Source organism: Lagenorhynchus albirostris, chromosome 4, assembly GCF_949774975.1.
Source record: "Lagenorhynchus albirostris chromosome 4, mLagAlb1.1, whole genome shotgun sequence".
NCBI lineage: Eukaryota > Metazoa > Chordata > Mammalia > Artiodactyla > Delphinidae > Lagenorhynchus > Lagenorhynchus albirostris.
Genome location: NC_083098.1, coordinates 18,064,783 through 18,087,608, shown reverse-complemented (window position 1 = coordinate 18,087,608; position 22,826 = coordinate 18,064,783). Strand labels below are relative to the sequence as shown.

The 22,826-nt window shown below is 42.8% G+C and overlaps 1 protein-coding gene across 1 annotated transcript in view; it reads left to right on the top strand.

The window, feature by feature from the left end:
• The window catches only part of LAMTOR3 (late endosomal/lysosomal adaptor, MAPK and MTOR activator 3), a 125,120-nt gene extending 103,786 nt beyond the window's left edge, over positions 1-21,334 (top strand). Inside the window, exon 8 of the mRNA XM_060147622.1 lies at positions 21,318-21,334. Within this exon, the coding sequence (XP_060003605.1) occupies positions 21,318-21,319 (2 nt within the window). The 3' untranslated portion in view covers positions 21,320-21,334. The remainder of the gene's footprint in view (positions 1-21,317) is intronic.
• The last annotated feature ends 1,492 nt before the right edge of the window (positions 21,335-22,826 follow it).

Below are 22,826 nucleotides of genomic sequence, written 5' to 3'. Positions count from 1 at the left end.
AAGCCTGACTAATTGGAATGAATGCCGGGGGAGTCACAGAGAGAAAACACAGGAGGAGAAGCAGATTTGGGAGAAACGTCAATTAATGAGAATGGGTTTTTAGCAGACTCAGCATCAAGGAATCGGAAGAGAAAGAAATGAGAATTCTTTAGGTTCCGTTAATTTGCAGCAGCTGGTGTAGGAGCAAGACCCTGTGGACTGGAGTCAGACAGACCAGACTTCAAATAGCAACTCTCTCCATCATTACAAGTCCCAGCCCACTGGACGAACTACTCTGAGTCTCAGCTACTCTTCTGCTAAATGTGGACGCCAACTCCCAGCTCTTCTGGTTGTGTTCAGACTACATGAGATCACCTCTTTAAAATTCCTAGTACAGAGTAGGTGCGCAATAACTAGTACTGAGTATGGTTCTCCTACATATTCTCAAAAGCAGGTGTGAAAATACCCTTTATCAGAATCTCCATACAACCATCAAATAACACCCCTTGTATCATATTACTCTTATTTCGACAACTGCCATGACGTTTATTTCTGCATATCTGTAGAGCTCAAAATCATTTTATATGTACAGGTTTTATATGTATAGTTCTTACATGTGTCATACAAAGGTGTCATACTTGAGGCCCCTCAAGTGAGGGTACCTAAACATTTAGACTGTGATATCACTAGCTTACTGTTCCTCATGGGCACAGTTAGTGTATTGCTTTCCTTCTCTCTCTCTCTTTTTTGAGTCCTAGGTAGAATGTTATTTTTAATGGTAGGTAGAATGTTATTTTTAATGGTCACTCTTTTTATTATATAAAAGAACAGCATAGTAAGATATGTATATATCTTATATATATAAAGAACATTTTATTAAATATATATATATATATATTTTAAAGACTAGACTGCATTTGAAGGCCTGGGTTTGAATACTGATTTTCTTTTTTATTAGCCACGTATACTTTTTGGGCTCCAGCTTCCTCATTCATAAAAATGGGGACAATATGACTTGCCTTATATCCCTACAGAGGGAAATGGCTGAGAATTACAGAGGTGGAAGCTGCCATCAATCTTGTCTTCCTTGTAGCGAATCAGAGGTCAGGGCCGAGTTATCTTATCTGATATCTAAGTATCAGTGCCGAGCGAGTTTGGCGAGTGCGTGGTATCACCCACTGACCAGCATGATGTGTGGTGGGGTGGACAGAGGGGGCCCCATCAGAGCTCATCACGCACACCACCCTTTGAATGCGGACAGGCAAGAAGCACGTCACACAAATGACAATCATCATCTTTATACCATTTAATCAGTGTTTCCAATATTGTTTCTAACTTCCTCCCATTTTTAACATTTTCAAATAATTATACTGAGTTTAAGAGTTTCAGGCAGAAAGAAATAAAGTATTTGACAGATCAGCTGAGACAGAAATGGGTTTTGATGTAAATTTTATTCTTTTTTCTTCTACCATAAATCTTTAGCCCTGAAAAAATCCATGAGGCTTGGAATTTCACATGTAACATTTTTTCAAGCACTATTTGCATGAATTTGCAGTTAATTGCTAACATTAAGTATTCAAACTGTGCCAGGCTCTGTACTTTACATTTCCTAACTTGTCCAACCTCTGCCACCTCACAGTCAGGTGGGTATCATCACCTCCTTTTACAGCTGAGAAAACCGAGGCATAGATTGACCTTCTGGGAGACTGTGGGACGTGACAGAGCTGGGCATTGATATCTACACAGAGGCCACACTCTTACCCACTAGGCTAAATTTTAAGTTCCAAATAATTGTTTTCAAAGTGTGATCTGCCACCTTCTTGGCCTCAGAATTACCCGCAAGTCTTTTTTCTTTTTTTAATTTTTATTGGAATATAGTTGATTTACAATGTTGTGTTACTTTCAGGCGTACAGAAAAGTGAATCAGTTATATATATATCCACTCTTTTTTAGATTCTTTTCCCATATAGGCCATTACAGAATATTGAGTAGAGTTCCCTGTGCTATACAGCAGGTTCTTATTAGTTGTCTATTTTATATATAGAAGTGTGTATAACATCAATCCCAATTTCCCAGTTTATCCCTCCCCCCCTTATCACCTGGCAACCATAAGTTTTTTTTCTACATCCGTGACTCTATTTCTGCTTTGTAAATAAGTTCATTTGTACCCCTTCTTTTAGATTCCACATGTAAGCGATATCATATGATATTTGTCTTTCAGTGACTGACTTGCTTCACTCAGTATGACAATCTCTAGGTCCATCAATGTTGCCCAGCAAGTCTTCTTAAAACACAGATTTCTGCACTCCACTGCTGATCAGATGAATTGGAGTGCCTGGAGGTGGGCCCTAGAAATCTGCCTTTCATAAGGATTTCACCTTATTCTAATGCAGACTATAAAGTTTAAGAACCACGGTATGAAATAATGCAGAGCCTCACATTTTCCATGGGTCAAGAACCGTCGGATGTTGGGTCCTACTTATTTTCTCCACCATCAGGACCACTGATGAGCCCTTTCTGGAAGCTCAGCCCATGCAATCTCCCAATCTAATCCTGAAGATCTCTGATTTAATGGAGGCAACAGGACCCAGTCTGACTCCCGCAGGTCTGCTCTAATGTTAGGCTCCAGGGATAGCTACATTTCTGCTTTGTTCTTGTGACATTAATTTGAAGCAGGCCAGTTTCCCCTTACTCATCTTGTCTAGTCTGGGGAGGGTTTCTGAGAAGCTACTCTTCTCCTGGCAAGAAGTTTAGGGCCCTGCATGAAGGGATGTTTGTCCAGAGTTTGTGGGTTTATCTCCTGACCCTTATTTGCATCATCTTCACTTCTGCATTATCCTCTGGACACTATTGTCTGAGGACTCCTGTGCACATCTACTGCCTCATCCTCTCAGGGTCACTCCCCACCTCTCCTGGTCCCCCCTATCCCAGCACTTTCATGAAGGTGATGGCTTCTGATATGAACAATCAGACCTCTCATCTTAGATGGTTAGATGTTTAGAGACCTCCTACCTTAGATGCTGCCTGTGTTGTTGTGACCTCCCGCCCATGTCGGTTCCAGTCTCACAGTTCCTGTCTGGAAGACTTCAGAGAATCCCTGTGCCTCCAGGGCTGGACATTCCTTTCCCTCCCCTTGAGCTTCCCCCTATCCCAAGGTTGTGGTTCTGCCCCGTCACCCCATCTGAAACCCTGCACTGGATCGCCACTCCCTTCTCACTCTTGCTTCTCAGGGTTACATGCATAGCTCCGGACACATTTTATCTGCTTTAGGGGACTTGTTCTTTCTTGCTCCAGGGTCATCTCTGCTCCCTGTGCTATGCTCATAGTCTAGAATACTCTCTGTTTTCCTGTCTTTCACCTCCAACTCCTTTTCAAGCTTTGGTTCCAATGTCACTTCTTCTTTTCATCTCTCTTGACCTTTCAAATTATGGTCAAATGTTCCTCTTATGAAATCCCCACCATCCTGTGCTTCTCCTATCACATACCTCATCGCATTATAGTGACCTTTTCACTTACACGCAGTCCTTCCTAAATTCAAAGCTTCATGATGTCAGGGAGTCAATCTTTCCATTGTATCCTTAGTGCCCAGTGCCCATAGTTCTTCAGTAAATATTTAATATATAAGTGAATAATAAATATTTTTCCAGATGCTGCTTAGTGCCCATCTGAATCAGAATACCTCCTGCTCTGACATGAACCGATGCCATGTTTTGATGCCCGATCCACACATGTGTAACACTGCACAGCTCTCTACATTCTAGAAGTGGCGTTTGCTACCACACCTTCCAGCTTCTGCATCTAGCCAGTGGGACTTCCCCAAAAGAACAACAGCTGGTCTCCTTGTCATGGCGTGTGTCTGGTTCCACGGCCTCTTCCTCCCCTGTATGCCTCTCCCTGTTCTAGCTTACGTCCTATGGTAGGGGTCTCCAAGATGGCCCACGATGACTCTCACCTCCTGGTACTCATGCCTGGGTGTACACTGAATACAGCTGACCTAGGTAACCAATGGGATGTTGCAGAAATGATGGAATGTGACTTCCAAGGCTGAGTCATAAAAGATATTTTGGTTCCAGCCTCATTCTCTTTTGGATTCCTACCTCCGGGGGAAGCCTGCTGCCATGTCAGGAGGACACTCAAGCAGCCCTGTGAAAGAACTGAGGCCTCCTGCCAAGAGCCACATTCAGTTTGTGAACATTCGGAAGCAGATCTTTTAGCTTCAGGCTTTCAGGTGACGGCAGCCCTGGCAGACATTGCAACTGCATGAGACATCCTGAGCCAGAGCCAACCAGCTAAGCTGCTCCTGAATTCCTGACCTATAGAAACTGTGAGATAGTAAATAGTTCTTGTTGTTATAAGTTGCTAGGTTTGGAAATTGGTTACACACCAACATATAACTAACTAAATCCCTCCTTTAACCTCATTTCACCAGTGAGAACACTGAGGCTACTCAGACAACCACGAAAGCAGAGTCTTTTGGTTGAGGGGAGGGGAAGCAATGTTTTATTTAGATAAATCAAAATGGTGTATTACTGGGACAAAATTAGCAAAGCCCAAATCAAGTGATGGAAACCTTGAATTCACTCCCTAAACAGAACCAAAATTGCTTGAACATTACCAAAATAGCTCCACTAAAGCAAAGTAGATTTACATTTCTTAATATGAGAAAACAACAAGGTAGGTTAGGTTCATATAACAAACGAGACACGCTCTATACAGTCTCAGGAATACCCAAATGTGTTCTGGTTTGGATATGAAAGAGGGAACCACATCTAACTGGTGTTGGTAAGCAAGCCAATGAGGTGTGTAGCAAACAAAAGCTGTCACTAAAACCAACTCAACAGCAAGTCATTATGAGTATGAACACAAAGCTTAGTCTTAACAGGATGACTAAAGTTGACATCAACATATGAAATCCTGATTAAGAAGTTTAACAATAGGATCATTAAAGCCAGCACACACACACACACACACACACACACACACACACACACAACAACAACAACAGATGTCCTCCTCACCTTTCAGTCCTCTTCACCTTTCATGGTTCTGAGCTGAAACAAACTGCTGACCCATTGAAGTATAATACAAATTCCAAAACAAGGTAAAAATTTGCTCTAAAAGAAACAAAATAAATCATAGGATTCACGGTCGGCTTTTCAGATGCCGTGCTAATTGCACACCCCAAGAAAATCCACTAGTCAACTTGGAGAAAAAAGAGAGGCAGGAGGACTGAAAATAGATACAATAATAAAGGGGCATATATATGAGACAGATATTTTTCAATCTAGGAAGATAAAGGTTGAAAGGAAATAAAATTTAAGTCTTTAATATCCTACAGGAGGTGAACAAGTTAAAGAGGAATTGTTCATCTGATGACAGAGTGAATGCTTAGGTCTTTAACAATATGGTCTTCGTGAAAGTCTTGTCTATATTTGGATTATAAAAAAGCATCCACACCAAGAAATGCATCTGTATTTTAATCATAAAGAGGTTGCAATTTGACAATATAAAAAGATACACGTAAAGCTTATAAAAATTATAGGCTTGGAGGACAATGATATGAAAAGGTAATATCTCGTTCTCTCGTTAACTAGCCCTTAGTCTTAGTGTATTAGAACGTTCTTTTTTTTTTTTTTTTTTTTTGCTGTACGCGGGCCTCTCACTGTTGCGGCCTCTCTTGTTGCAGAGCACAGAGCTCCGAAGGCGCAGGCTCAGCGGCCATGGCACGAACCCGTGTCCCCTAGCATCGGCAAGCGGACTCTCAACCACTGCGCCACCAGGGAAGCCCTAATAGAACGTTCTTAAATTGCAATATCCTCGTCTGCATCAGCCTTCAGACGTGCTCTGACTTTTGCCCCTCTCCAATCCATTTTTCCACAAAGCAGCTGACATGTTCATTTTAAAATATAAACCAGCCCATCTCTCCTTTGCTGAATGAAGCCCTTCAGGACCTTCTCATTGTCCCTGCCTAAATCTCGGCCTCCTCAACCTGACTTACTGACCCTGCAGCCCTGGAGCCTGCCTCTTCTCCCGCTTCATCCCCGGGCCTCCTTTCTCTTCCAAGCCCTTTCCTCTCTCTGGCTTTGGCACTGGGAGTGCCTCCTGGGGCCGACTTATTCTCCTCCTTCAGGATTCAGTCTAACTCTCACCTCCTAGAAAGGCCTTCTCCGACAATCCCATCGGAAGCATCCCGTACAAGTGGCGTGTCATTTGATGACACGATTGTTTTCCTGCGCAGCATTGATCTGAAATTATATTTTTCTTAACTTGTTTACTGTCTGTTTATATCACTAAGCTTTAAGTTTCAAGCGTCTCGTTCATCACTGTAGTCCCCACCCCTAGCACCGTGACTGACATTAATCAGCAGCAGAGTCATGAATGAGACGAAATGGGCAACTGAACCGGTGGACGTTGCACGGAAATTTTCTGTAACCGACACCATTTCACAAACTCTTCCCTCCCTCCTTCCCTTCCTCCCTCTGTCCCTCCCCCAACACTTTCTCTCTCTCATTTCTCTAGGCTTGAAATATGTAAAGCTGCAGCTTCACACTTGGCTGCTCGCAGGAAGTGCGAGACAATTGTATTCTGCTCCTGGCTCCTGACGGAAAGATCGCATGACGTTTACTGTCGACTCACGACCTCCCTTACTTTCCCCTTCAGTACCATGAGCACGCATGTTCTATTTGGTAAAGACTTTTAAACATATTTAGTTCAGAGGTTTTTTTCTGTTGTGGAGTGTTATTAATATGTGACAGAAAGGGCTGCGTGAGTGAAGGAAGGTGCCATGGTTGGCAGTACTATTAATAGTCATTTGGAAAACGGAGACCCCGTAGGAGTGAGACTCATGTCCGACCTGAGAGCCTGACGTCCGTCCCAGGCGGAAACGACCCAAGCTTTCTGGTATTACTGCCCCGGGAAGGATATTTACTGAATCTTGTTCCCTTTTCATTTTGCCAAACTGCAGGTTAACGTGACCCTAATTAACATAACATGAGACAAACAAACAATAATATTTTATTTGTTAATTTTGTTACATTTATTTTGATAAGTTTTCATTCAGTTACTATTTTCATGAAATTTATTATATGCTTTTACATTAAGCTAAAGAAGGAATTCATTTCATTTTCATTCGTACTTTTCCCATACGCATTACCTGGGATAATAATTTTGTGCGTCATACTGAAATAGTAGAATAAAAGTCAAGGCCTGAAAAAAATGCCTATTGTGTTAACTTTGAAACTGGGGAACCAAGAAAATAAATATTAAGAAAAGACCTTCTTTTTTTTAATGAAACTATACCTCTCAAAGGGTTAAAAAAAAAGTATACCTAGACTTATTTAACAGACTTTACTTACCTATAGCATGATTTATTAGTGAAATATCAATAATCAGAATTGAGTACACATACACGATAGCATATCCACAATTCTGAAGTTTAAAGTGGTCTGAATACCAAAGGGGTTTTTGTTTGTTTGTATTTGTGGCAAACCCATTTGGCAACAAAAGCTTCCCTGAACAGATGAAAGGCTGTTAATTACCTTAATTTATTTCACTGAGTGTGAACAGCCATACATTTTCCTGGAGAAATACTAATGTGTTTAATTTGGTAGTGTTGCCTCAGCCCTCACTGGAAGCGTTATAAAAACTAGCTTATGCACTTTACTATTTTTGGAAGAATGGGAAGAGTTTGAATTCAGGAACACATGCAATATCTACGTTTGCAAATAGAGGATTGAGGACCTGCATCATAGAATCATAAATAAATGTTCAAGTTGGAAGGTACCTGCAAGATAATACATTCCAACCTCCCCGTTTTATGAATGAGGACTCTGAGTTCAGAGCCGGGCAGTGACCTGCCAAAGGTCTTACTCCTTGATTAGTAGCAGGGTTAGAAATAGACTCCACTCCCAAGGTGCTCAAGTCCTGGGTTCCTTCTACCCCAGCCCGTTAATGAGCTCTTGCATGGTGGCTGGGATTTCTAAACAAATGAAATATACATGAGTGCGTCCTCTACTCAAGAGTCACTGTTGCTGTGTGCAGGGAGATGCAGGGCTGTGCACATACCTACGTTGGAGAGAAACAATGTCCCTCTTCTGTTCCCAAACTGATCCCTATTAAACTAAGTCTGCTAGTCAGCACAAGGACAGTCACCATCACAGCCTTCCTGATTTGTTAGGCACCATTCCAATCTCTAAAAAGGCAATGGCCTTGACTACACTCCATTTTAACTTCCCTGTTTGATTGCTTTCTATTAAAAACGTTTCAGAATGCATATTAGCTTTCAATCAATCACCAGGAATTTGCTGGGCTTCCCTTTAGTGCCCAGGATTGTGTAACGACTAAATTCACTGATTTTTGACCAGAGGTGATTTGCCCTTCAGGGAATATTTGGCAATGACTGATTGCCTATTTACCTGTCACAACTTGGAGAAGGCTATTGGCCTTTAGTGGTCTAGTGGATAGAGGCCAGGGATGCTACTAAACACCCTACAATGCATAGGACAACTTCCAGCTCAAAAGATCAATAGTGCTAAGATCAAGCAACTCCAGAACTAAATATATGCTATGATTCCTCTGCTTCAGAGACTTTATACTCTAATTTCAAACCAGCAACCTAACACTCATAAAGTTATGAAAAATAATTAAATACTAAATTCAGTGGCCTAAAGATTTAGAGTCAGCCAACTAAAGTTCAAGCCCCACCCTGCCACCTATTTCCCCCTTGACCTTTGGAAAATCATTTAAGCTTTTGCGGCCTCCGTTTTCTTATCTCTAAAACAAGGCTATTGATAACTAACCTACATATTTTATTGGGTTGCTATGAGTATCAGAAGAGACAGTGTTTTTGAAAATACTTGGAGAACTACAAGGCATTATATAAATATAAAGCCATAGTACTGCCGTGCTTTATAACACTTTTACCCTTGCGGACAGACATGTTCTGCATTTATCCTAGCACTGAACTTATAGAAGTGTCCACCCTGAGCACAGTGAAGAGCCCATCACCCATTGGTCATCCACGTCAGGAATCCAATATCCTCCTGATCTCCTTTTCCCTCTCACTCTCCAGTCAGTCACTAAGTCCTACATTTTTTTTTTCTTTTTTAAAGGAGGTAACTGCAGGAATAGAAATCCAAATTAATATTCCACCCAGGCACTCACTGGTAAGCCTCATGTCGAACCACAGGCTAAGGTCACGACCCTTTAATTATGCTTTGTTGTCCTTTCCCTCTTCTGGCATCTTGCCTTCCTGCATCTCAAGATTTCTTCCCTGATTCTTTGGGAGGAAGTATCTTCCTGGAGACTCAAGAACAAGTTTATTGTTTCCTGATACCTTCCCACCTCTGTGTTTAGATGTAACTAGACTCAAGACCAGGTCATTTTCAGAGTGGAATCAGGATGTCAGTGAAGGCACGTGGGGTTGTCACCAGAATTCTGGTGGAGGAGCTCAGATCTCTGGAATCTTTGAGGACCTCTGGGACGTCTTTCTGGAAAGCAAGAGCTAGTTGGTCAAACTGGGAACACCTACCATATGTGTAGAGAGTGCCACAGTTTACTACATTCTGTGGGATATTTAATACTATGCACACTTAGCGTATGAACTTCTATTTATGTGAAAAGATTTACAACAGTTTAATTATTCACCTCCTAAAAGATGTGTTTTTTGCCTCTGAAATTATTCCTAACAGTGTAATAAAGACTGCCCCACTGCAATTAAAACATATATATATATATATATTTTTTTTTTTCGCGGTACGCAGGCCTCTCACTGTTGTGGCCTCTCCCGTTGTGGAGCACAGGCTCCGGACGCGCAGGCTCAGCGGCCGTGGCTCACAGGCCCAGCCGCTCTGTGGCATGTGGGATCTTCCCGGACCGGGGCGTGAACCCGTGTCCCTTGCATCGGCAGGCGGACTCTCAACCACTGCGCCACCAGGGAAGCCCCTTAAAACATATTTTGATTTACAAACAAATGTGTTAAAGGCACATCTCTTCTCATGTGTCAAGTGATGTCTACAGGGGAAAAGGAAAGGACAAATGGTCAATCCCTGCATTAAGGGAAGAATTGTATATGTGTATATTAGAAAAGAGCAGAAAAATGACTTCTTTCAAAAACTGATCAGTACAGATCAGTTCATAGAACCAAATTCACCTTTTAAATGCTTATAGCCAGAACTCACATACTGTGGTTTAGTATGGGTACGAATAAATGCAGTGAAATGATTTCTTTTTCTTTTCTTTCCCTTGATGTTTTGAGCTCTACAGGAGTAGAAAACCTCACCACACAGAAGTGCTTAAATGAAATGTCCTTCGCAAATTCCCAGTGTCACTCAATGGAATATAAATGGTGATGATACCATTAAATTATATTACTGGCTTGGTGTTACCAAACATCTGCAGGGGTTTTTCCCCCTGTGTCACTCAGAAGGGTCGTACTTTTCCCACGACACATACATTTTTCCCTATTTCACATAGGATCGTGTACAACCTAATTTGGCCCAATCCATAAAGCAAAGGAGAACAATCTTGCCTGGCTGGGCAGTTGGCTCGGCCATCGTGCCACCAACGCATAGAGCGAGACTGGCAACTGCCTTCTAACCGTAAACCTTTCTCTTTTCAGGCTGCACGTCTCTTTGACTCTAGTCTGCTCCATTTGTGAGATGGCGGTGTGGGTGCCCGAGCAGCAAGGAAGTGGGAACAAGCTAGAGAGATCTCATTTTACACATTACGAGGACCCTGGCTTTGCTCGTATGCTCTACGCGCTGTCATATCAACTAGATTATTCTATTTGATTTTGAGATCTTTTCCTAGAGCCTTATATTCCACACTTACCAGTTTCCTCACTGATATTCACGCTTATGAGTTTGCACTGATTACATTGATGTCCGAGAGATGTCTATTGAATTTACATGGAGGTTTCATCTCTCGGACATTAAAACTTCTTTCTAACCCAGAAATAGCCAATCCTCTATTCTTTCTTTCATTGAGCTCCATCTAATGGCAATTCCGTGCTTTTCAACATGGAGGGAAATTACTGGTCTCCAGGTAAAGGGTAAACTCCCTTGAGGGGATCAAGGGAGCTGAGTATGGGCTTTTCTTGGTAACAGTAGGAAGGCTTGGGGTTTCTCATCTGCTGCATCAGGATTTTACTGATTGGGTTGATTGCAGTTCTGAGCACAGAGAAAGTCAACAAAAGAGAAAGCGTGTGCTTTTACTTAATCATATCACAAAGCAACACACCCCCGGTGCACAGCTCCAAGCAACGTTTGCCAGGGGTTGGAGCCATCTAGCTGTTCTAAATGTCAAGTCAGATAAGAAAGTTGCAGGCTTGAGACAGAAGACTGCAGGAGGCCTATCTAGCAGCCCTTTACTGGGTTACTTTATGGTAAGGAGGCAACACGGAAACGCGCAGAAAATGCACACAGCCATGCGCATGTATGTCAAGACAGGAACGGCGAGAACAAAGACACAATGCCTTGTAGGTCACTCTGCCGCTCAGAAGAGCAGAGACCAACAGTTGCAGCTCCCGGGGTGTCACTCAGTAGCTGCTGGACGTACGCTCTGCTGAGTCACTGGCCTTGGCGAGATGAATCAGCCCAGACCGGATAGGCAGGTGATGGAGAGGGGAAAAAAGCCTACTCTTTAAACTAAACAGCAAGACCCTTTCCTAAGACTCACTTGTTATTTTAGTCCAATCCTTTCTTTTTTATGTTTCTCATATTCGAGCCATTCAGAAAGTACTTTAAGTATATTTATTTATAAACATCTCTCCTGACTGCAAATATATCACTCTCCAGGGAGTAGGAGGCTTTTTCTTCCCTCCCACTTTCCTTTCTCTCCAAACATACAGGCATATGTGCGCGCGCGCACGCGCGCGCGCACACACACACACACACACACACACACACACACACACACACATACAGCTGCCCAGAAAGGATTTACGGTTATGATTGAAAAAATTAAAGACTCCAACACCAGAAATGAGATAATACAGAAAAAATGGGCAGGACCCTATCCTAGGCACCCTGGTCCCCTGTCTGTGACTAAAGCGTCTGATGTGCACAGAGCACCCTTGCCCTCGGTGTGGAGTCAGGCTGCCCTTCGAGGTGGGCTCCTCCAGGAAACTTTGCCAGCTCCCTCCTTGTGCCTTTACAACAACTTGCTTAATTGGAAAGATTTTCTATCCCATGAGTGAGCCAATAACTCTTTCTGCCAAAAGGCTGTGAAAAGTGGGAATGCTCCGTCCGGAAGCAGCTGTTTGAGCTCCAGAACACCCATCAGGCCAGCTGGAGTCGCTTTAGTATCTCTGTGTTATCGGGATGAGGTTGCTCCCTATAGAGGATCCTGGCTCCTCAAAGGCTTGCATTTCCAGTTTCTTACTATCTTTACCCGTGACAGTGGGAGGGACTTTGCTTCTCCAGTCAAAAGCGAATGATGGTTACAAAGATGATCTCAGGACTGAGGTGACTTCAACAAAGAGGCAGGAAACTCAGTCATGCCATTTCACTGTATTTAGCATTGCCCCCTCTCCCCAAACCCAATACTCCTCTACCAGTGGTCTTGGCTTTCAGCCATAATTTGTTTGCTAATAAGGAAATTCTCACCCTGGACTGCCTCCTCTTCAAGGGCATCAATGGCAGTGTCTGTAAGGAAATCTGGATTTAGAGAAATAGGAGATAAATGCCTTCTGTGTCCTGTAGTGATCGAGTTTCCTCCCCGGGAAGGGCCAGAGTGCTGCCCTGGAGGAGTTTCATAGCACTGTGGGAAATGACCTTCACTTTGAACTTCACTTCTTTACCCACGGGGACCACACTCCCAAATCCAAATGGATTCATTCACACGCATGCTGCCTTACAGCAAACGCCCACGCCGTGAATGGTAATCATATGGGCCCATAATCCTCTTCCTTCCCTAAAACAGGAGAAGGTGTATTTCCTCAATTCTTCTCATTCATCCACCCACGGAGAAGATTTCAGGTCGGTAGAGAGATAAAAGGCTCAGGATATGAGATGTCAACATTTAAGCCCCGTCATTACTCAGGCAGATAACTGCCACACTCCAACTTGGGTTCGCCTGGCTGTCTTGTCTTCACTCAGCTGCAAGTATCAGAGACCTGTCCCCCACATGGCCTAAATGCATAAGGATGACCTCCCAGAAACCTTTAGTTTATATGTTATTGTCCATGACGGTGTTGCTTTGCCGCCCCCAATTCTGAGAGACTCCGGGAAGCTGAGGCTTTCATCTCAGCACATTGTTAGCTTGAACAAAATTAATAAGGAACTAAGGGGCAAGACAATTGGACTCTGAGTAGGAAAACATTAGTGACTGCCACAATCCCAGCATCTAACATTGTGCCCAGCAAAGAGTAAATTATACACTTTTATTGAATGAGGCCTTAGTATGTTAAGAAAAGTCATGGTCACATTCTGAACTCACAAGCCCTTTTCAGGTGTCACTAATATATGTGACTGAGAAAATTTAATGGTCATCGAGACAAGCATGCAAGGCAAAGATTGATTTGATTCTTTTTGATTCTTGCCCTTCCTGATGAAATAGAAAGAGAGAGAACTCAGAAGGTCCTTCACATGCTCTAGCCACCCTTTTAATAACTGTAGCCCTCAGAGCTGCATGGACCTTAAAATATGTTGTGCTACTTTTTTCTGGCCTGCAGAGTTGCAAGGATCTTGACATCAGCTCTTCCCTCAATAATTTTTATGAATCCCGAGGACAACGGCCCTGATAAGCATCATGTTACAGGTCTGAGACTGTTTCTGTAACTTTATAGAAAATCATCACAAAGATAGACTATCATGTATAAACATTGTCTTGGGACTGTCTTTATTTTTTAGCACCTGGATCATGGATGAGTTTTCATAAAACAGAGGTGTCCAAAGATGTCTTTGACTTCAACAGAGCCTTGAAAACTCAATTCAATAAGGATTTACTTTACCTGTATTCCAGGGACTGTGCTGGACCCTGAGAATGCAGAGAAGAATCATGTACTATTTCTCTCCTCAAGGAGTTTATAATCCAGTGTTGAGAGACATTTCTGACGTGTTGAGTGCTATTATAGGTGGGACAAACATGATGCTGTAGGATAATCAGGAGGATGGAACTAGATCCATTTGGAGAAGATTCTTCAAGGTTGTTAGAAGGCTCTGAGTTGGGCCGTGGTGTAACGTAGGACTTTATCAAGTAAAGGGATGTGGTTGAAAATTCTATCCTTTTGCATTTGATTCATATTAAAATAATTACGGTAGCACAAGGCAAGAAAGGAATTAAGCAAGCATGAAAGAAGTCAGCTTTTGAGAGAACAGAAGTATAAATTTGAATTAAAATCATACCTTTGGAGAAGGTTATTAAAACTGTTTTAAGTTATAGTCATCAGGCATTTCACTGCCACAGTCCCTGGAAAAGGCGAAAGACTGGTAGGGATTTTGCAGGCTGAGCAAACTTTCCAAAGACTAAAGACTTAAACTCTCTTTTCCCCTAACCTTCCTTTTCATTTGACCGGAAAAACAAAGTTGAGAGTTTAGAGTCACAGGCAACATTCCCTTAACTTTGTAATTGTGGGTTGGGAACTGCCATTTGTCTCCTTGGAGAACAAAACATTCCCCAAACTAAGGATTCTCAAATTATAGTGCTAAATGATTTCAAAATATTTGAAAGGCTATTTAAAAAGTAAATCAGTGTAGCTATTTTCTGTAGTAATAAGTAATACCCAAATGTTTATAGAATTTAAATTTGGAAAACTGGAAAAGAGGTAAAGAGCACCGTGATTGAAATCCAGTCCCTGATAGGAGGGAACAGCTGTTTCTCTGACAGCCTGAGAAGCAATTCATGTCCCCCTCCAACCTTGACCCTCATCCCTTTCCCCCAGCTAACATCAGGGGAGCAGAAGAGAATCGAGCTCAGAAGCATGTGGAGGCTGATGTTACAGGAGACCCAAATATCCCAAACTGCCGTCAAAGCATGCGGTATAGTTGTAGCTGACCGACTAAATTGGGTCTTCACACTGATGCGATGCTTTGGCACTCTGCATATACTAGTTTGATATTTTCTTCCTTCCTAGATACTCCATGTTGCTGGCCTTTTTAAACCTCCATGAGCTTGGTTGTCTCAAGTTTTTTTTGTTTTTCAAAGCTCCGGTGTGTGTTCCAAATGAAAGGCACCAAATTATCATGTCTTTTTCTTGAAAGGGCAAGTTTACTGTGCTTCACAGCATATTTGCTGTGGTGTTACTTTGTTTTAGTTGTGGTTGCAACTTAGCGTGGCAAGATGGCCTATTTTATTTTATTTTATTTTTAATTCAATTTGATTTTATTCTCTTGCACTGATCCTGTCTTTTTGGAGGAAATTGACACCAAAGCCAGACTGATAGTTGGTTCTTCAGTGAGAGTAGCTCACACTCTCCTCTGGGAATGTAGGAAATGGATCAACCCTAGTCTCTCTGAAAACCAGTCAGGCATTTGCAGACAACCTGCATCTGTTATCAGACAATTAAGAGAAAGGGATTGAAGTCTTTTGGGTTGAAAAGTCTAATGCATTGAAGTTGCAGCCTTGACCTTTTAACTGGAATCACTGAAATATTCTTCCCTCCCTTAACTGGGTGCTTTATCAAAAGCTAATCTATCACAGGGATGACAGATTCAGGACAAGGGCCACCCCTGGCTCTCTCCAGCAGTTCCCTGGATGAAGTACCCTGCTGTGTGGTGGTTAACGCACTAGAGCTCATCAGCACCTGAAGATTCACAACTGTACCCTGAGGCCAGGCTGTAGTCCTGGCAACTGAGCCTGACTGATGCGGAAGAGGGAATCCCTCCTGACAACAGCCATTTCTTCTAAGAGGCATCCTCCTGCCTGTCTGGCAATGAAAACACTCTATTTTGTCATGGAGTCTGTAGACTGCTCTTTGAAACACAGATTTTCTCATTTGTTGAGATTAGGAATCAGGTGTTTGTGAAAAAATTGAAATCTGCTTTCCAATAGGTGATTTTAAGATTTATATAGCACAAAAGTAATGTAATTTCAGTAGACATCATTAGAAACCCACTGATTCTGAGACATTCAAACATTTGCTTACTATAGCGATCTCTTGAATAGAAACATTTTGCACGATATTTTCTTGTTTATGTATGAGAATCAGATATAGATCAAATCAAATAATAACCAACCAAATAGCAGATTATAATATTGAATATATTGCTACTCTATTTCAAGTTATTTATTTAAATTAGGATGGTATCATCTTTAAGCGGTACGTTAGATTGCTATGATTGCCATAACAAAGTATCATGGATTAGGTGGCTTAAACAGCAAATTTTCCCATGATTCTGGAGGCTATAACTATGAGATCAAAGTGTCAGCAGAGTTGATTTCCTCTCTCCTTGACTTGTAGATGACCGTTGTCTCCCTGTGTCTTCACATCATCTTCCCTATGTACTTGCATGGGTCCTAATTTCCTCTTCCTATAAGGACACCAATCATATTGGATGAGGTGTCACCTTTAAGACCTCATTTTAATTTAATCACCTCTCTAAAGGCCCTATCTTCAAATACTCTCATTCTGAGTTACTGGGGCTCGGGACTTCAACATATGAATTTTTTTTGGGGGGGACGTGTGGGTGGCACAACTCAGTCCATAACAGGAGGTATTAGCAAGAAAATATATTTGCAACGTGCGTAAATGTATTGAAGCATATTACATGCCAGGCAATGGGATAACTGTTTTACATACATTATTATTTCATATGCTTCTTACAATGATCTTAAAATCTAGATTATTAGAATCTCTATTTTTACAAATGAGAAAATTTGGGCTCAAAAATTAAATCAATTTTCCGAAGTTTTAGAGAAGGAACTGTCAAAACCAAGCCTGTACACTGTGTCCACAACGTGCGCAGGTGACCATTATGCTCTTTTGCAATGTATCCAAGGTCACAGAGCTGGTTGGCAGCAAACGCAGGCCTCCTAATTGCCAGGGCAGCATTCTATGGCACTCATATGCAAATGATATTAGACAAATGTACTTCTCACTACTCTGATTATACAAAACGAGGATATCATGTTGCCTTGCGTTAGCTAGGCTGTTTTATTTTTCAAGGGATAGAGAATATTGAGCATAATGAGATTTTAAAAACCATCAATGCTTTGCTTATTAACTCAGTTAATTAGGGCTACTGAAAGAATGTATAAAAGTAGGATGACCTACCATCCCGATTTGCCTGGAACTGAGGGCTTTCCCAGGATATAGGAGGTTCTGTATTAAACCTAAAACAGTCCCAGTTTTGGAAACAGAAAACATTTCAGAAGCAGAAAATATAGGGGAACTGTCTCAAGCACCATAGTGTCAGGTCATATGGAGAACTGGATTATCAGTTCAGACACAAATGCTAAAGATTCCTGAGAGATCGAATATACAAATGGACATTGGCCAGATCATGTATAAAAACAGACCTCTGACCCACACTGCAGCAAGTTGCCCCGGAAACCAACCCTTTGTCTGCAATAAACAACCCAGGAAGCCCACCTGTTCTAAGTCACACTTGCAGGAAGCCAGATTGCTATCTCTAGCACAGTTTAGGATGCTAAACAATAACTTTTGTAATAATCAGTCCAACATGGCTGGGACCTGCTTAATAACTGACAGCTTCCCTAATTTTTGTTCCTGCTTCCGACTTAGAACCAGTTAGAGAAAGAGAAGTACCCACCCCTAACCAACCCCACTGGGTGGCCCACTTCTAGTTAATCTGCCTATGGCTTCCCCATAGAAGCCAACAGCCTCCAATCAGGGCACAGCTGAAGCCTCCCCTTTTGTCCACTACAGAGCTTTCGCAATCCTCTACCTGCCTTTGAGCCTCTGCCCCAATTCAGGTGACAGTAGCAAACTCCCTTGCTATAGCAAGCTCAGAACAAGCAAGAGCCTTTTCTTGTTCTCATTTGGTTGGCCTTTGGTTACGTCCACATTCCATCAACAGTACACATCTTTCACTGTCTATGCCAGCGTTCCACCATTTTGGTGACTCAGCATTTTGCCTCTACTGCTCTTACCTCTCTATTGCCACTGAAAACAGCCTCTGTTACCTGGCGGTCTCAGGCTTCTGTTTACTGCCTTATTTCTGCATCTTTCAGGTTCTTTTCTTTTCCATCTCCCTGAGTTAAACTCCCTGAGAGAGAGAGAGAGAGCATCTGACTGCAATATGCATGAAGTGCCTAGGGAGCGTCCTTATTATGCATCATTACGGCTCCCCAGCTCATAAGCTACTGGCCAAGTTATAGATGACTGCCTTTGGCTCAAAGGCCTGCCTGCCCTTGGCCAATTAGCTGTACTCATGGTAACACCATCACGTGATACAAAGTTTGGTAACTTATGCATAAAGGATTATTTCATTCAAAAGTGTCTGTGCTGGGGCTTCCCTGGTGGCGCAGCGGTTGAGGGTCCGCCTGCCGATGCAGGGGACACGGGTTCATGCCCCGGTCTGGGGGGATCCCACATGCTGCGGAGTGGCTGGGCCCATGAGCCATGGCCGCTGAGCCTGCGCGTCCGGAGCCTGTGCTCCGCAACGGGAGAGGCCACAGCAGTGAGAGGCCCGCGTACCGCAAAAAAAAAAAAAAAAAAAAAAAAAGTGTCTGTGCTTATGGCCCCACTTAAAGTGTACATTTCTAAAACTGGCCAATAGCAATAACCTTAACAAGGGTTATATCTGAAAATGATATTTGATCCTTACTGAAAAGTCAAAATCCAGAGATTGGGTTTAGAAAACTATCCCAGGAAAGAGGCCCTAGTGGGCCTGGGGCGGCTAAGAAGGCCTTTCTGTATCACTCACCACTCTGCACAAGACATTGTCCTATTTCAAGATTTCTATCATAAATCTTTCCTGAGTCTTGCTGTTGGGTTAAGAAGAGTATTGCTGTGGGCCACTGCTGTGTTCACAAAGCTGTTGCTTGTGTAAATTCTCTTTTCATCGTTAGAAGTAACCACTGGTAACCTCTGGGGGCTTCAAAACTTCCCACCAGCTACTGAATGACCATATCAAATACATCAACATGCCTACAGGGAAAGTTCCAGATTGGACGAGGTTAAACATCCTTAAGCTGTCCTGATTCTTTCCCTCCTGTATTTTACATTTCCTGTTGCTGTACCGCTGTCTCTTTCCAGCCTCCTGGCTAGGATGGCCCCTGTCATCTGCACACAGCATCCTCAGGACATGTTATACTGCTCCCCTCGTCCTCACTGTCACCAAGTCAGAAAAATGATTTCATCTTTTAGTTAATCTGAGGCAGCGTTCGTCTTTGACTCTAGCATAGAATTGGCTGACACAGAAAGCATAGATTTTTTTCCCTTAACCTGACTAAACCTAATCCCATGCTTCTTAGCTAGATACCGCACCTTGGTTTTTTTTTTTTGTCATTAATCCCACTCTGAGTTTGCTACAGTAAATTAAATACATTTGGATGAGGACTGTTAAAAATATGGTAATGGTCTCTCCCAAAGTTGATTCCAACTAGCATCTCCAGGCTTGGGGGCATCCCGGGCCACTCAATCACTGTGTCCTCAGTTCTGCCCCTTCACTGGCCCCTGGGGAGGAAGATATTTCTCAGAGTGTCTGTGGGAATTCAAGCTTTCTATCTTGAGCCATCATCATTTTATTAACTCCATTCATGGAGGACTCTGTGACATTGGGCCCCTAGATGTTCCGCCTTAAGCCTTCATCCACTCTGTACAACTTGTATGATTTACTTGACACGCGTTCACTAGATAGTGAGATGCTAAGGTTCATTTCAACCTCAAAATAAGCTTATCTTCCTCACCTATTTCCTCTCTAAAAGAAACCTTTAGATCTTAGCTCATCAGATGAGAGAGGCTATCAATGAGTAACCAAACTCATGTAAACAGCTCTACTCACTGCCCCGGGTTCTGCTAGGTGACTCACCAACGAGAAAACTCTGAGACGTCGTTTTCTAAATTCCTGTAACCCTCGCTGTTTTTTTGTTTGTTTTTTTGTTTTTGCGGTACGCGGGCCTCTCACTGTTGTGGCCTCTCCCGTTGCGGAGCACAGGCTCCGGACGCGCAGGCTCATTGGCCACGGCTCACGGCCCAGCCGCTCCGCGGCATGTGGGATCTTCGCGGACCGGAGCACGAACCCGTGTCCCCTGCATTGGCAGGCGGACTCTCAACCACTGCGCCACGAGGGAAGCGCCACCCTCACTGTTTTACAACAGCAAAAGGAATGATTCAGGAAAAGTCAGATGTTATTTTAGAATAGATTTGATCTCTGGCACGCACTGTTGGCATCATTTAGACATTGCATTGATTAAACGTACAGGGTTTTTGATTCACCCATAAGCATGTTCTATAATTCTAAGATTTATTTTCTATTGGAAAATTTATTTCTATGGTCGCTTATATTTTTGCAATTGTCTTAATCAAAGAACATTCTGTGTTGCCACATTATCGTCTTAAGAAAGATTAGAGATCCATATTCTGATGAGTCAACATAGCCAGTTGGCCAGTCAGAAATGATTTTGTGTCCAGCAGTGTCAGCTGTGACGAGTATTCATGTCAAAGGGCGGCCCTGAGCATGTGTGCAGCACGGTGGTAATCAAAGGAAATGTGTGGCATGCAAATGGTTAAAGGATGCCTTCTAAAGGTAAATTACACGAGTAGTGCTCTTATATCTGCTTCAACAGATAATAGCTTCTCTGCAATACCATCAGAATAATCCTTTAGTTTTACTGCAAATATAACTACCTACCTTGGTTTAACATTTGGATTTTCTTCTCAGGAAACATTATGGAATGAATCTAACTGATTGCAAAGATAAAGGCACGTGATCTGTTGAAGATCAGACAGGACACAGAATTTAAATTCTCTCTCTTCCCCTGCTCTTCTTCAAACTAAGTTGCTTTTGCTTTACAATTTTAAAAGCAGGAGTAAAAGTGGTCAAGAATAGAGATTGTCGGGCTTCCCAAGTGGTGCAGTGGTTGAGAGTCTGCCTGCCGATGCAGGGGACACGGGTTCGTGCCTCGGTCCGGGAAGATCCCACATGCCGCGGAGCGGCTGGGCCAGTGAGCCATGGCCGCTGAGCCTGCGCGTCCGGAGCCTGTGCTCCGCAACGGGAGAGGCCCGCGTACCGCAAAAAAAAAAAAAAAAAAGAATAGAGATTGTGGTTCCTTAAGGGATGATATCCTGGGGAAAGTTTCTGAAGGTCTGGAAATGCCAAAATTAAGAAGTTTAGATTTTCTTCTTTAGGCCAGTCGTTTTTCATCTTTCCCTCCCACCCTTCCTATTTCAATCTCTTCCTTTCTTTCTTTCTGTTATTTTTATCAAATATCAGAGCAGAGCCCTGAAGAAATGAAATGAAATCATACATGACTGCCTATTATTGGAAATAGATGAAATCAGGGAAGCTTCATCAAATGTGTGCTTCAGGGAGGAACTCTGTGACTTGCCTTGAGACGACTCCTGAGGTACCTCCGTGGCTCCATCTGGGGTTCTTTGAAATATAGATACAAATGGGAACTTTAGGTAACGGGGAGTCAGCAATGGATTTTTTTTTAATTTAATTTTTTAACATCTTTATTGGAGTATAATTGTTTACAATGGTGTGTTAGTTTCTGCTGTATAACCAAGTGAAGCTATACGTATACATGTATCCCCATATCTCCCCCCTCTTGCGTCTCCCTCCCACCCTCCCTATCCCACCCCTCTAGGTGGTCACAAAGCACCGAGCTGATCTCCCTGTGCTATGCGGCTGCTTCCCACTAGCTATCTATCTTACATTTGGTAGTGTATATATAAGTCCATGCCACTCTCTCACTTCGTCCCAGCTTCCCCTTCCCCTCCCTGTGTCCTTAAGTCCATTCTCTACGTCTGCGTCTTTACTCATGTCCCGCCCCTAGGTTCTTCAGAACCTTTTTTTTTTTTTTTTAGATTCCAGTAATAGATTTTTGAGCTGAGAAGGCAAGCCCGTTCCTAGATGTAAGCCCTCTCTGGGGCACATGTTCTCTTTTGTAATGTGGAGATAATGAAAACGTCCAGAGAGGTTGCAATGATTAGAAACAAAGTACTTGGCACTGTGCCTGGTGTGTAGGTGTTCAAATACATGTAATTGCAAAGTTAACGATCATGACGATGATAATGAAAACAGAGGGTGTCCACGGGCACCAAGTTCCAAATACCTAAACTCTTCATGAGATCTATATTTGAGCTTGGATTTTTGTCTCATTCTAATACCAGGTTCTGAAGAGTACAGGCTAACACTCTACAGCTGATCTCGGAGAGACAGCAGTGAGCGGTCCTAAGAGAGATCTTAGTTCCCTGCCCAGGAATTGAACCTGGGAAGCCTGGATGAAAACCAGGACTCCTAGCCACCCGACCACCAGGGGCTAGAGGCTAGAAGCAAAGGGGCCCTAGCTCTTTCCCCCCTTTGAAAACAAGAATGTTTCAAGGAGGCAAAAAATATAAAAACAGGTACAAAGGTTATTATTAGAGACACAGCACAACGTATGGGAGAGCACACAGAGAAAGTTTACTTATTTAAGTCAGAAGTTAGCTAGGCAGAAATACACACCCGGAGAGGAGTGCGGGAGTCCTGAATGAGGGGCGCAGTAAAGAGGAGATTAAAATCCCTTATATGGGACAGTCCTTCCGGGTCTTTGTTTACATTTGGCCAATTATCTTGTTTCTTTTTTCACCTGACTGGTCCCAGGACCCTCCCCGACACACGTACGCAACTTTTTGCTAAGATGGATCCCACCGCAGAGGCCTGGGGGTGCATGTCCACACGTATCATGGGGTGGTGGCCTCTCCCTTTTTGACCCCCCCCAAGGAGCCTTCCTGCGCA